Genomic DNA, 12,574 nt, shown 5'->3' with positions numbered 1-12,574 from the left:
AAAAATGAATGTAAAATCGTTCCCATACCTAAAGCTAAAAGGCTGCAGTTAAAAAAAAAAAAAAAAAAGTGTAGCAAAATAGAACCATGTTTTAAAATGTGCAATATAATAAAACTGAGAAATTCTGGAAAATCATTGACATTAGCAAAATGATTGGCAAAAAATTGCACAGAATCAGCAAAATGCAGCATGATCAAATGGAAAGAATGCTCAACCAAGACCTGGAATGCAGTCACTTATATTTCCTTTCTTTTTGGAGAAGGTTTCTGAAGTGCTCATCTAAATCTCATTTACCTTGAAGAAACCGAACCCATTGATTCCCGAAAGCACTGAAGTTGTGGTTAAAGAAAAAAACAAGACAAGGAACAAGAAGATCTAGATTATATGAACTACTAGCTTGGCCTCTAATCAACTCTGTGACCTTGGACAAGTCACTTTAGCCCCCTGGGTTTCAGTTTTATCACCTGTAAAATCAAAAGATCATTATAACAAACCTTTAGGTTGCTTTGAGGTTTATTGTAACCCAGAACTGCGTGTACTAAGAACAACATTCTTTATGTAAGTGAAGAAGCCTGATAACCATTTTTTAAGGGAAAAAAAAGATGTAGTATCAAATCCTAAGGGGCACACACTGGACTAGGACTGTACATCAAAACAAACCCGGTCTTCTAAATTCCACCAAAAGGAGGGCAACGGAAGGAAGCGTCGACCAGCCTCAAGTCTACCAAGTGGGGGAAGGAGGCACATGTTTCTGATATGCTAATATTCAAGTGCTAGCTGGCTTACCAATGAGATCTGACACCAGCAGAAAGTAGGTCGAGTCTACACGTGCTGATGATTCAAACACAGACTCAAATTCAAATTCATGGGTTTTGGCATTTATCTGTACAGCAGCAGCAGAAGTATCTAGAAGAGCCAAGACTCGTTTTTGATGCCAGAACCACCAAAATGCTTCAGGGGCTAAAGTCAACAGCTATGTTCTCCTTGACTCTTAAACATTATAGATTTACTTGGATGCATTTAAAATTAATAACTTGGTATTCCCTGTTAAAGACTATATTTATATAACCTTCATTTCACTCTGCAAAGAGCTGAGTCATACAGATGAAGTTAAAAAAATAAAATACAGTAAGATGAGCCCAGCTTTCTGATTACTGGAAAGTCAACTACGTTGATATTCCTCGGGAATCTTTTCATTAATCTGTCAATTCTTTAGTTATAGCTCTTTACTTCAAAAACGTATTTGAATGTGCCTGCAGTGAAGATACATGTATTAAAAAGGATAAAGCACCTTGTGATAAGAGCAGAATGATAGCTGGACCAAGATATCTAAACTAAGATTTTTATCGCAAATAACAAGAAAAGCCTATGTTTACTTTGACCTTCCTGATAGCCAAGACAAATAGAGAAAGAATTATTAGGAATTTGGGACAAGGTTTTGGACCTCAACTCCTTCCGACATCTCTCTTCTGCTCTTGGGGATGCAGGGTGGGGATCTGTCTATGGAGGGGGAAACCGAAAGGCACAGCTCCAACGGCTGAGTGAGCAGTCCTGTTGGGGCTGGGCTCCCAAAGACAGAGTCATTAGTGAGCTGGGGTTAGGGCAGGAGGACTAAATGAGCATCCCGATAGAACGAGGATGGCCTGATCTGTGGGGCACTATAAACTGATCCAACATGAAGGTTTTCTGGGATGGCTGCTCTGCCTCCAGAAGATAGAATTTGCCTTGAGTTGTAGCCCACAGTGAAAAAATGCAAAAGAGAGCAAGGAAATTGGGTTTTTGAATTTAAGGCAACCCCCACAGTAAGACTTGGACCAGTGGATATTCTTGGCTCTGGATGTGATTGGCAGAATTCTAAGATGACCCCCTAGACCTTTTTTCCCCAGTGTTGTTCCTGTGCCTAAGTTATGTTACATGGCAAAAGGGATTTTGCAGGTATAATGAAGGTTACTAATGAGCTGACCTTAAAATACGGAGATTATCCATATGGGCCTGACCTAATGACATGACCCTTTAAAGCAGAAGTTTTCTCTAGCTCATGGTGGGAGAACTCAGAGAGATTTGAAGCATGAGAAGGATCTGACATACCGTTGCTGGCTTTGAGGATGGAGAGACCACATACCAAGGAATGTGAATGGGCTCTAGGAGCTGAGAACACCCCTCTTCTCCTCCAATCCCTTGCTGATAACCAGCAAGGGAATGAGAATCTCAGTCTTATGAACACTTGGGAGATTCTGAAAGTGAATTCTTCCCCAGAACCTCCAAATAAGCCATCAAGGCCAACACCTTGATTTTGGCTGTAGGAGACCTTAAGCAAAAAATCCAGTCAACCTTTCTTATCTACAGAACTGTGAACTAATAAATGGATGTTACTGAAAGCCATTAAGCACATGGTTATTTGTTACACAGCAACAGAAAGGTCATATGCAGGGTCAATCAGATTAGTAACGCCTTCCTTCTTAGAAAAGAGAACTATGAGGGTGTGGGGTCAAAAGGGAACTTGGAATAAAAAAAGGTCTAGAGTATTCCCTTTTCTCCCAAAACACAGAGGGACAAAGTCCTCTTTGCTTAGTAAAGAAAACTAACCACTTCGTCATCTTCTATGAATTCTCATAGCACCAACCTAAAAGAAAATGATCACATCACGTGGGCCCATGTCATCTCAGGGCAACTACTAAGATGCAGTGGAAACATAACTAAGGAAAAAGAATATTTCTCTAACTTTATAGAAGGGAAAAAAATCTCTTGAGTCCCTAGGAAGGCATGTCATTGAGAAACCATGACTTAAATTTACCCTTAAAAGTAAGAGAATATTTTTCAGATGTGATAGGTAAGTTTTGTCCCTATAACCGGTAAAGGTTTATGATAAAAAAAAAATCTCAATTAAATAGCTTTTATAAAAGTAGTGAGTTTCTGAGAACTTTGATCTAAAGGAATACATGATTAGCTTGTTGGATTATCCTTTTCAAGTATCAACTGCTGAAAGTAGGGTTTGGCTAGTGGGCAATTTGACTTTGAGGTATCTGGCAAGTTCCTCAAGCACAGGGATTGTGCCATTAGCAATAGAGGACAAAATGCCGTTAAAAGAGCCTGAATTGTATCCTTGCCCACATGTAAAATTGGCCCACTTATGTAAAGAAGAGATTAATAAGCCTGGTGATGGGTATTAAAGAGGGCACGTTCTGCATGGAGCACTGGGTGTTATATGCAAACAATGAATCATGGAACACTACATCAAAAACTAATGATGTAATGTATGGTGATTAACATAACATAATAAAATTAAATTTAAAAAAAAAAGAAAGAATAGCCCCCAAAAGTCAGAAAAAGCACAGTACTATTATTGGAGGGTTGGTACATTTCTGGTGTTTTACCATTATATGTAATACCTTCCAAATGTCAAATGGCACCAAATTATAATGTTACTCTAAAGGGATCTAGTTAGTTTTGTCTTCTAATCTCCCATTTTTCTCCCTCTAATTCTCAGTGATTATAAATCTCTAGTCTCCAGGGGATGGCAGCAAAGAGGCTGCTTCTCCATCTGATAGGTTTTTAACCAAGTCATTCGAACTAAAAGTGTATCAGAAGGATTAAGAAAATGTAAAGTAAGGTATTGAGAATGACTGCTCAGAACACATTCAAGGCCGTGCTACTTGGAAAGGGGATAAACCCCGCTCTTAAACAGAACCCGTGGAGCCACTCCAGGTAATAGCATTTGGCAACAGCTGCTCAGCATTGGTCATGTAAGATCAGTCCCAGGACTATTAGGGTCAAGTTAAATAAAACAAAACAACATGCAGTTTAGCCAAATCCAATACAATGAGTCTCAAGCTGACAGATTAAAATGCAGTGCAAGGCTTGGGGTAAACAACAGAAACAAGTCAGCTCCAGTGAACTTCCTTCCCCGAGGCTGATGCTGACGGCGTGTCTACTCATCAGCGTGTGTTTTGGGAACCGAAATCCAGGCTGCTGCAGACCAACAGCCTCCGCACGAAGAGTGAGAACAGTCGGAGGAAAGGCAACCAAACTTCTGCTCTGCTGGTGCTCAGAAGCTAGGGGACCTTTTAAAAGTCTGCCAAGTTGCTTACGCTCCATGTATCAACTGGAGCAATGGATTTCTCGTGGAGAAAACATTCGGTTCCGCTGCTATGTAAACACAAATAAACTGGACTCATTTTTGCTCTACCGAGCAGAGATGAGAAAACATTACCTGTGATTGAGATAACGCTCCTGACCCTTTGCTCTCTTGAGAAAGGAAGAAACGGACCGACATAAGGAGCTCCTGAATGCAGCAGCGAAATTCCTCTTCATTTTGCCCCCCAGTGGCGAGGGAAAAGAGCCTTCGAGATTGCACTATATACTTAAAAATATATTCTTGTGCCTTAAAACGAAATGTTTTAAAAGTTAGTCTCAAAGGAAACCGAGAGTATTTAACAATGACATGGCATAAAAACCACGGGACAACATTAGAATTTTAAATTATTGATTAAACGCTAAGACCCCCAATGAGATTTTCGAACAGTATTTACTTGTGGGGGAAGAGCCATTTTTCTCTGATGCTAATGAGAGAAAATGTATAGCTAATTTGAAAATTCTTTGTAATTCTCAAGAAGTATGAACCTGAAATGCTTTTGATCCTCAGGTGGTTTTTAAAATTTAGTTAACAGAGAGATACTGGTCTGTTTCTCAAAAATTATTGTGCTTTGCTGGCAGGTACTCTTTCCACTTAGCATTTTACCTTCCATCAGACCAACGTGATAAATTTATAATTAGGAAACCACTTGCTTTTAAAAGTGCATACCTGTCTACTTTTACCTACTGACATCAAATAGAGTGGCACTCAATGAGAGGACATGAGAGGACTCTCAGAGCAACTACTGGACAATTCCTTTAAGGACCTGTGTTCTTCATGAACATGTTTGCAAGTAAAGCGTTAGCATCTCCACCGAGCACCGAGGGTCCAGACACGTGGGCAGCTTTAAACCACAAGGCCCAGTAAAACCTCAGGTCTCCTCACTGTGACCCCTGCCGAGCCACCCTATACTCTCTCAAAATTTCAGACAAGTTGTTCTCAAACGGCCTCTGTCAGGGTGTTGGAAGCAAGAGCCAGGAACTTCCAGGCTTAACTGCTTCTCTGTGGTCTTCTGTCCTAAGACCTCCCTCCTGCCAACCCTAGACTTCACTCCAAGGGTTCTGGAGCTCAGAGGTATAAGGATTCAATCCCAAGCAGTTCCAGTGGGTGAGCCTGGCAAAGTTTCTTTCACATTTCATCAGCTCTGGAGGAGCATAAACTGATTAAGATCCTTGAATTGGAATGCCAGTAATATATCATCACCAATTATTGTCCATGTAGAGGAAAGCAGTTAGTTTAGGCATCATCACACAACAGTTCTGTTAGACGACGTTATCTGCTATCGCCAGTGTGTCATTACCTTCAACACCTCCTGGATGTGTTCTTGCCGTTCCGCTTCCGTTATCCTGTCCACATACCACTTGAGAACTTTGATGAGATCTCTGAAACACAGGGGAAAATATACAGAAGGTGGACTTGGTCGAGTTCTCAGTTAAAAGCCAACAAATCCAACATTTTTATCACGAGGAGCCTTCTTTCCCCATCAGTCCTCACCGTTTTCTGTCAGACGGCTTAATCTGATGATATTAGGAATGTGCACAGCAACATCACTACCTCTCTTTGACGCTTCCTCCCATTGAGATTCTCCTCAATACGGACACATCCCATTGACCCTGCTGTTTCTGGCAAAGCTTCCCAATGGGCAAACACAAATACCAGAGAAAAGGACTCTGGCCAAGAAAGGGCCTGGAAGTCTGACCGCATGGTCCATCTTGGACAACTGATAATTGGGATTTCTTCCCCAGTGACCATGTAAACAAGCTGGATGAAATATTCAGTTGGAGGCCATAGGAGGGTGTGGGGAAGGATAAGGCAACAACACCCTACTTCAAATCACACGCCCATGGATTGATCTAGCCAATTCTCTGACCTATGAGAAGAACAAGGCTTATCATCAGAGTGCCTTAGTGAGGGAATTTCCAAAACAGCCAAGTTTGTTTTTTTTCTTTTTTAAGGAACAAAATTTGAATTAAAAAAAAACAACAATAATTCTCAAGATTGCAGTCTTGCTACCTTTACCTTTGTTTTGTTCTTGGTTTCTGGGAAACAGAGCAATTTTTAAAAAATGCTCCTCTTTTCTCTCAGTCAGGGAAGAACACATGGATGTGGTACAAGGCAGGTGCTGCCTGGAGTGTTATTTTGAAGATAAAGGTCAGTGAGTTTCTGACCACCCATAGCCCAATAAGATTCCATAGGCCTTATCTGTCTTGTTAGGAATGATTATCCTGCTCTCCTGGCCAACATAAACTGTTAGAAATTACACCCTTCCTCTCCAGCTTCCACTGATAATTTCAGTCACAAGCGGTGATATGTTACCAGGGCCCCAAATGTTAGGCCGAGTGGCAGAGTCGGGCCAATGTTTCATACTATCCCCGATATTACATTTCACCCTCTGTAAAAATCATGTTGACACACCATTCATTGAAATGTTGGAGTATTAAATCTTCACATGCCTTGAGAAGGAATACCCAAGGTAATAGGATCAAATGCTTATTTGATTACTTATCTTTTATATATCACATGATGGGGAAAAAGGGGCAAAAACACAATTCCATCTTTTTTTTTTTTTAAAGACCAATATTCTTTTTTTTTTTTTTTAAGATTTTATTTATTTATTTGAGACAGAGAGAATGAGAGAGAGAGAGAGCACATGAGAGGGGGGAGAGTCAGAGGGAGAAGCAGACTCCCTGCTGAGCAGGGAGCCCAATGTGGGACTCGATTCCGGGACTCCAGGATCATGACCTGAGCCAAAGGCAGTCGCTTAACCAACTGAGCCACCCAGGTGCCCCAATTCCATCTCTTTTTAACACTCTTCTGGGAATGATTGTGCGTGTACATGGCCTTCGTGCTTAAGGTATCAGGTAAAAACATGGTCAGAATAGCAACGGCAGTGTTAGAATGGGGAGAAAGAACTTTGGGGAACATTCCAGGGCTGTATTTAAGTCAGGGCCAAAGACCGGGAAGATGTTATACATAGCACAGAAAGAGAGAAGCTGTTGCCTTCTGGGAAGTATCAACTAGGCCGCAGGGAGGCAGGTAAGAGCTACAGCTTGTCATTATTCATTCACTTTAGCCTTGCCTGCAGAATCTGAGCTAATAGGAAGGGATGAGCAGTGAAAATGGCAGCTCCTATCAAAGGGTCGAGTCCATGGCTGACCTGCTTAATGTCTTCACATGAATCAGCATGCATTAGGCAGGCAGTAGGGACTCAGTAAATATTAACAGATAAATGAATGAAGGAATTTAAAAAGATAGGATGACAAAGGCTGTTTTCCCTTCACATCTCTTTCTTAAAGACTTCTAGAATCAGCGAGGAATGTGGTGGTTAAATGGGGTTTTTGGCAGGCAGACTGAAATAACCAGGCATTTCAGACGAAAGAATATCACATGAAGTAGAGACAAGAAGAAAACACTTTATATTTTAGGTTTTAGGAATAGAATTCAGAAAGGTTTTTTTTTTTGGTCCTTTTAATCACAGTAAGTTGCAGCCATTAAAAAAAGATGTGTGAGAAAGGAAGAGACTGACTCAAGAGACACTTCAGATGTTGTGGTTCATTTCTTCCTACACTCCCTTTTAAATTTTCCTATATTGCTGGTTCTGCGTGGAAAAGCTCAAAAGGAATTGCTTCTAAACCAATTATAAGATAAAGGCCTTACCTGTATGCAAGTGCCCCAGCAAAGTGACTCTCAATATAAGTGTCCATTACAGGTTTAAAATGATGGAATTTGCTATCTTGCAGCAAATTTATTATGTGAACCTAAAACGAAAATTGAGCTTTATAAAAACCGAATGCAAATTAAGATTTTTTTTTTTTTTGGTTCTTTTTAAGTGATTCTTATGCTATTAAGTGCACATCTCAGAAAGGGCCTTATGAAAGTCATGACCAAGAGACAAAATTGTTAGGATACAATTAAAGTGAATTTAAACTCACCAAAGAATCAAATACTTTAGATCCATATTTTTGGGAATTTTCATCTAAAATTCCAAATAAAGTATCCAGCGTATCTTGCAGAAACTGTTAGATAAAGAAGTAAATTAATAAAAACAGTATCATCTGTCCTTCCTCTCCAAATACTCTTTATTCCATGAATTTCCAAGAGAGGGATAACAAAATAGCATATACCTTTACTATCTCTGAGCCATCGATTTCTTTTATTTTAGAAAGACAGCCTGTGATCTTGTCTGGGTGGGTTCTCCATTTCAAGAGATCAAGCATATCACCTTTCCAAACAGAAAAGGAAGATTAATTGCCTTAGCAGAGAATAATCCCTCACATGAAAGTGTTCCACCGATAAAAGCTAGATTCTTACACATGTTGCCTACCCTCCTGGTCATCCAAGTTTCAGGCTCCCCCAGACTATGACTAGCTCTCTAAGATGGCATTTATTACCATGTATTCTAATTATTTCTCCCTTCCCAATGCTCTTGATTTACAAACTCCTACTTATCCTTCAGTTCCCAGATTAGCTGTTGCTTTATCCAGGAAGTCTTTCCCGAAATGTCCATACTGAGCTCACTGTCTCTGCTTTGTGCTCTCACCTCACAGTGGCGTTGACCTCACGATTTCAGTTGTTTATTTGTCTTTGCCCTTACTAGGTTGTAAACTCCAAGAAAAAAAAAGCCACCATGCCGAATTTGGCCCTATGGTATCCCAGCAAGGGTACAGAGCATGCACACAGCAGGCAGCTGATAAATAGTTGTTGAATCCTCTTCTGCCAAAGTGGGAGTTTCTTGAGGGTCAGAAACCTGCTTTATTCACATCTGTGCCCCCAACACACAGCACTCTGCCTAGCAACCAATTCTATCTGGCAATGAAGGTCTTCTTGACAACGTGACCCAAAGCTGGCAGGACTAGAAGGTCCCTGCACAAGGATGACAAGTCTGGTCAACTGCTGGATCATCTAGTGAGCCCGTGGACCTGAGAGGGCCAGTTCCTGGACGCCATGGTCATCATCCATCATAACAGATTCTGGGCAGGTGCAGGGCCCAGGTCTTCAATTTCCTCCCCTTCCAAAATTGACAAGACATGGGCCTGAGTCTAACAGGGTCCTCTGAGAACCTCTTCACCTGGCGAGGGAGAAAATCCTTCCCTCAGCTTTCCTGGGCAGAAGTTAGAAAGGCTCCTGAACATGGTGGCCAGCTTCACTAGGCGCCAGAGGGAGCAGGAGGACAAGCGTGTCTGGAAGGCAATGAAAGCAGGTAAGAACTGACAAGGCTTGTGTATTCAGGAAGCACACAGGGCAAGGGAACCTGGCAGGGCTGGCTTCCCAGGGCTCGGTGGGGTTGAAAGACTAGAACAGCCAAGAAAGAAGCCAGGAAGGATTTTTCAGGCTTAACAGTGTGAAGTCCACTTGAAGGCACTCGTTTCAGGAGAAACCCAAACAGGACTTGCTGAGAGACAGAAAGACCAGCATGGAATCAAAACCCAGGAGAAAACAAAAACAAGAAATCAAGGAAGAAGTAGTTGTGATGAAAAAGAAAGATGATGCAGTGAAGAGAGATGAGAAAAAGTGTATCTTCAGAGGAAAGAGAAGCAACCTTCACCAAAGCCAGATTCAAGAGAAAAGCATCACAAAGGACTTAAAAGTGAGAAATTTAGTATTAAATAGAAATACTTATCTACATCAAACAGGGATAAGAGGACGGTTTAGAATTAGAAAAATGAAGGAATTTTAAAAATAATGACTGTGAAAAAGAAATTTATGGTATTTTCATAGAGGAAAAACCTGAAAATGTTTAATATTCATGTCTAACTCAGACATCCTAGATGTACGATTGGGACCTTTTTAAAAAGTATTGATTCTATTTAGAATAGGAGGTATTTCCAGAGGGAGACGTCGCCAGAGGGAGCACCGCATTCTTCTCCCGTCTGTTTGCTGCCTCCCTCCCACCGACTTCCTAACTTCCTGCATCCAACTGCAGGATGCCTTTCTGCCCAGGCATCTTCTCTTACAGTTCCGCAACGCATGACCCCTGTCACTCACTCTTCACTGCCCACTCCACCTCCGTTCCAGCTCCCCCTCCATCTCCCTCCTCTCTTGCCTGCCCCTCAGAACAAGGCGGTTGCAGGGGCACCCAGGGCACAGCCCAGCGTGAGGAGTGTGTGCGGAGGAAGGAGGGGGCTATGACCTATTGCTGAAAATGCGAATATACTGTATGTTTGAACATACCAAGAGCTAGGAAATAGGTGGATGACATAATCCCTACTCCTTTTTTTTTTCATTTTAAATCACACTCTCAGGAAGAGACTGAATGAACGAACCACTCATTATTTTGGGGGGGAAGGGGATGCGGGGAAGTCGGCAACTTTACAATTAACTGTTAGGCTAAATTTAAGCACTGTTTTTATTTTTAAACTTTTTAAAAAGTTGTGTTTAACAGCCCAAGGAAGAAAACAAATAAGTAAAATAATTTCCTCCCTGACCCCTACTTTTAAGAAGCTTAAAATATCTCCTTGGTCTGGCAGTCACAGATGTCAGCAGGATGCTCTGGCCTTGGTACGCTAGCCCTGAACAACACTGGAGTACAGAATATGTGCAGAGAGACACACTTTAGGGATCGTGAAATGCAAATCTGCTATAAGAAACTATTCCTAGAGACCGTATCACTTGCTAAATGCCCAATTGTAATGGAAATGGGATCTGCATATTTTCCAATTTGAGTAAAATGAATACAAAGCAATTTAATTCCAATTTGGAACTGGATTACTTCTACACAGAAATGTGTGTCTAGCATGTAAATTTCAGAAAGATCAACTAACTTCCTTCCTCCTTCCCATCTCTTTGAAACACAGGATTTCCTGGTTCATTTTGAGCTGTGTTACACTGACAAGGTTAATCAAAGTCAAATGATAATTAAGAACTTATCAGTGTCCAAAAATGAGCCAAGCATTGCCCTCCATATAGTGAGATGTTTAATATAATGATTTCTGAATAGGTTTATTTACCCATATCTACCTGAAAATGTCCTCTGCTTTTACAAAGTAGCAACTTTTAATTTTTAGGATTTGGTTCTGTTTTACATTCACAATTCTGTTTAATGTCCTAAACCTGAGAACAAGAACAAGTTAAGTCTGCAGGGCCCAATACTTTGATGGCAGATAAGCTATTGCTAGGATTATCTGTGTGGTTGGCAGAATAGTGGCCCCACAGAGGTCGATGTCCTAATCTCTGGTACCTGTGAATATGTTTACCTTTTATGACAAGAGATTTCACAGATGTGATTAAGTGAAAGGTCTTAAAATAGGGGCGACTATCATGGCATATCTAGTGGACCCAATGTAATCACAAGGATCCTTAAGAGATAGAAGATGGTCAGAGTCATGACCATGTCCAGATGCTATGCTGCAGGCTCTGAAGACGGAGAAGGGGCCATGAGAAATGCAGGTGGCCCCTGGAAGCTAAAAAAGGTAAGCAAAAGGATTCTTCCCTAGAGGTTCCAGGAGAAATGCAGTTCTGCTGACACCTTGATTTTAGTCCAATGAAAAGGATCTCAGGTTTCTGACCTCCCGAATTGTTCAATGATAAATGTTTGCTGTTTTAAGCCAGTAAGTTTACAGTAATTATTCCTACAGTGAGAGGTAACTAATACAACCTGAAATTATTCTACCAGAGGCTATTAGTTAAATGTGAACCCTAGGCTCTATGACATACATACAACTAATCCACATAGGATAAATACAATTTCTGTCTAAGGGAGTCAACAGCAGGTTGATTTTCTTATCTTCATAATCTCTATAGGGTAGACTGGCACCATAAAAAACACCAGAGGTTTGGTAAAAGCTTTATGAACCTTATAGAGTTCTGTCATTGAAGTTTTTATCTAAGTAAAATCATTCATCACTGAATACGGATAAACTCTTGATGTTTCTTAACTTGGTGATGGCTACCTTCAAACAAATTTACTAAAAATATGCAGTTGATTTTGAAAAATATTTCTCCAAAAATACTTTTGGAAGGGAAAAACAAACCTAATACAAATGTGAAAGGATCATTTGCCAAAGTCCTACATAGATACGGCAGCACGGCAAGAGGAACTGAAAGGTATCTTAAAAGAGGTCAATACTGTAGTGTGACATTTTACATCTTTTCTGAGGCCATGTTCTAAGAGAAGAAATACTTTTCCTACTACAAATGCTGTTCTGTGACAGAGAAGAAAGAACTAATAGCGCTTACCGATGTTCAGGCACAGGAACACTTTATGAGATTCAATACCTTAGATTCTCCTCAACATAATGAATCTGACTTATTAATATGGCATTCAGAATACTAGCCAGAAGCCTTATATGGCAACCATGAAGAACTCAAAAATGTTTCATTTCCTTCCTTCATTACAGATCATGTTTTCATGACAATTTTCCAAGGAGAAGAACTTGTTTTATTAATCATAACTTGCTAAACAATCACTGACATAAAAAGTATGGTAGAATAGAAAAGGAATAT

General features: G+C 40.6%; 1 protein-coding gene across 7 annotated transcripts in view; it reads right to left on the bottom strand.

Moving 5' to 3' along the window:
- The window catches only part of DOCK4 (dedicator of cytokinesis 4), a 422,159-nt gene that overhangs the window by 126,543 nt on the left and 283,042 nt on the right, over positions 1-12,574 (bottom strand). For all 7 annotated transcript variants that reach the window (XM_064575038.1, XM_064575039.1, XM_064575040.1 and 4 more), the window contains 5 exons: positions 8,257-8,354; positions 8,065-8,148; positions 7,790-7,890; positions 5,433-5,514; positions 4,211-4,381 (listed from right to left, as the gene is read on the bottom strand). In XM_064575038.1, coding sequence (XP_064431108.1) covers positions 4,211-4,381; positions 5,433-5,514; positions 7,790-7,890; positions 8,065-8,148; positions 8,257-8,354 — 536 coding nt within the window. The remainder of the gene's footprint in view (positions 1-4,210; positions 4,382-5,432; positions 5,515-7,789; positions 7,891-8,064; positions 8,149-8,256; positions 8,355-12,574) is intronic.

This window comes from Mirounga angustirostris, unplaced genomic scaffold, assembly GCF_029215605.1.
Source record: "Mirounga angustirostris isolate CCGP_5_RB_7025 unplaced genomic scaffold, mMirAng1.0.hap1 SCAF_12, whole genome shotgun sequence".
Classification (NCBI taxonomy): Eukaryota; Metazoa; Chordata; class Mammalia; order Carnivora; family Phocidae; genus Mirounga; species Mirounga angustirostris.
This window is presented reverse-complemented; position numbering and strand designations above follow the sequence as displayed.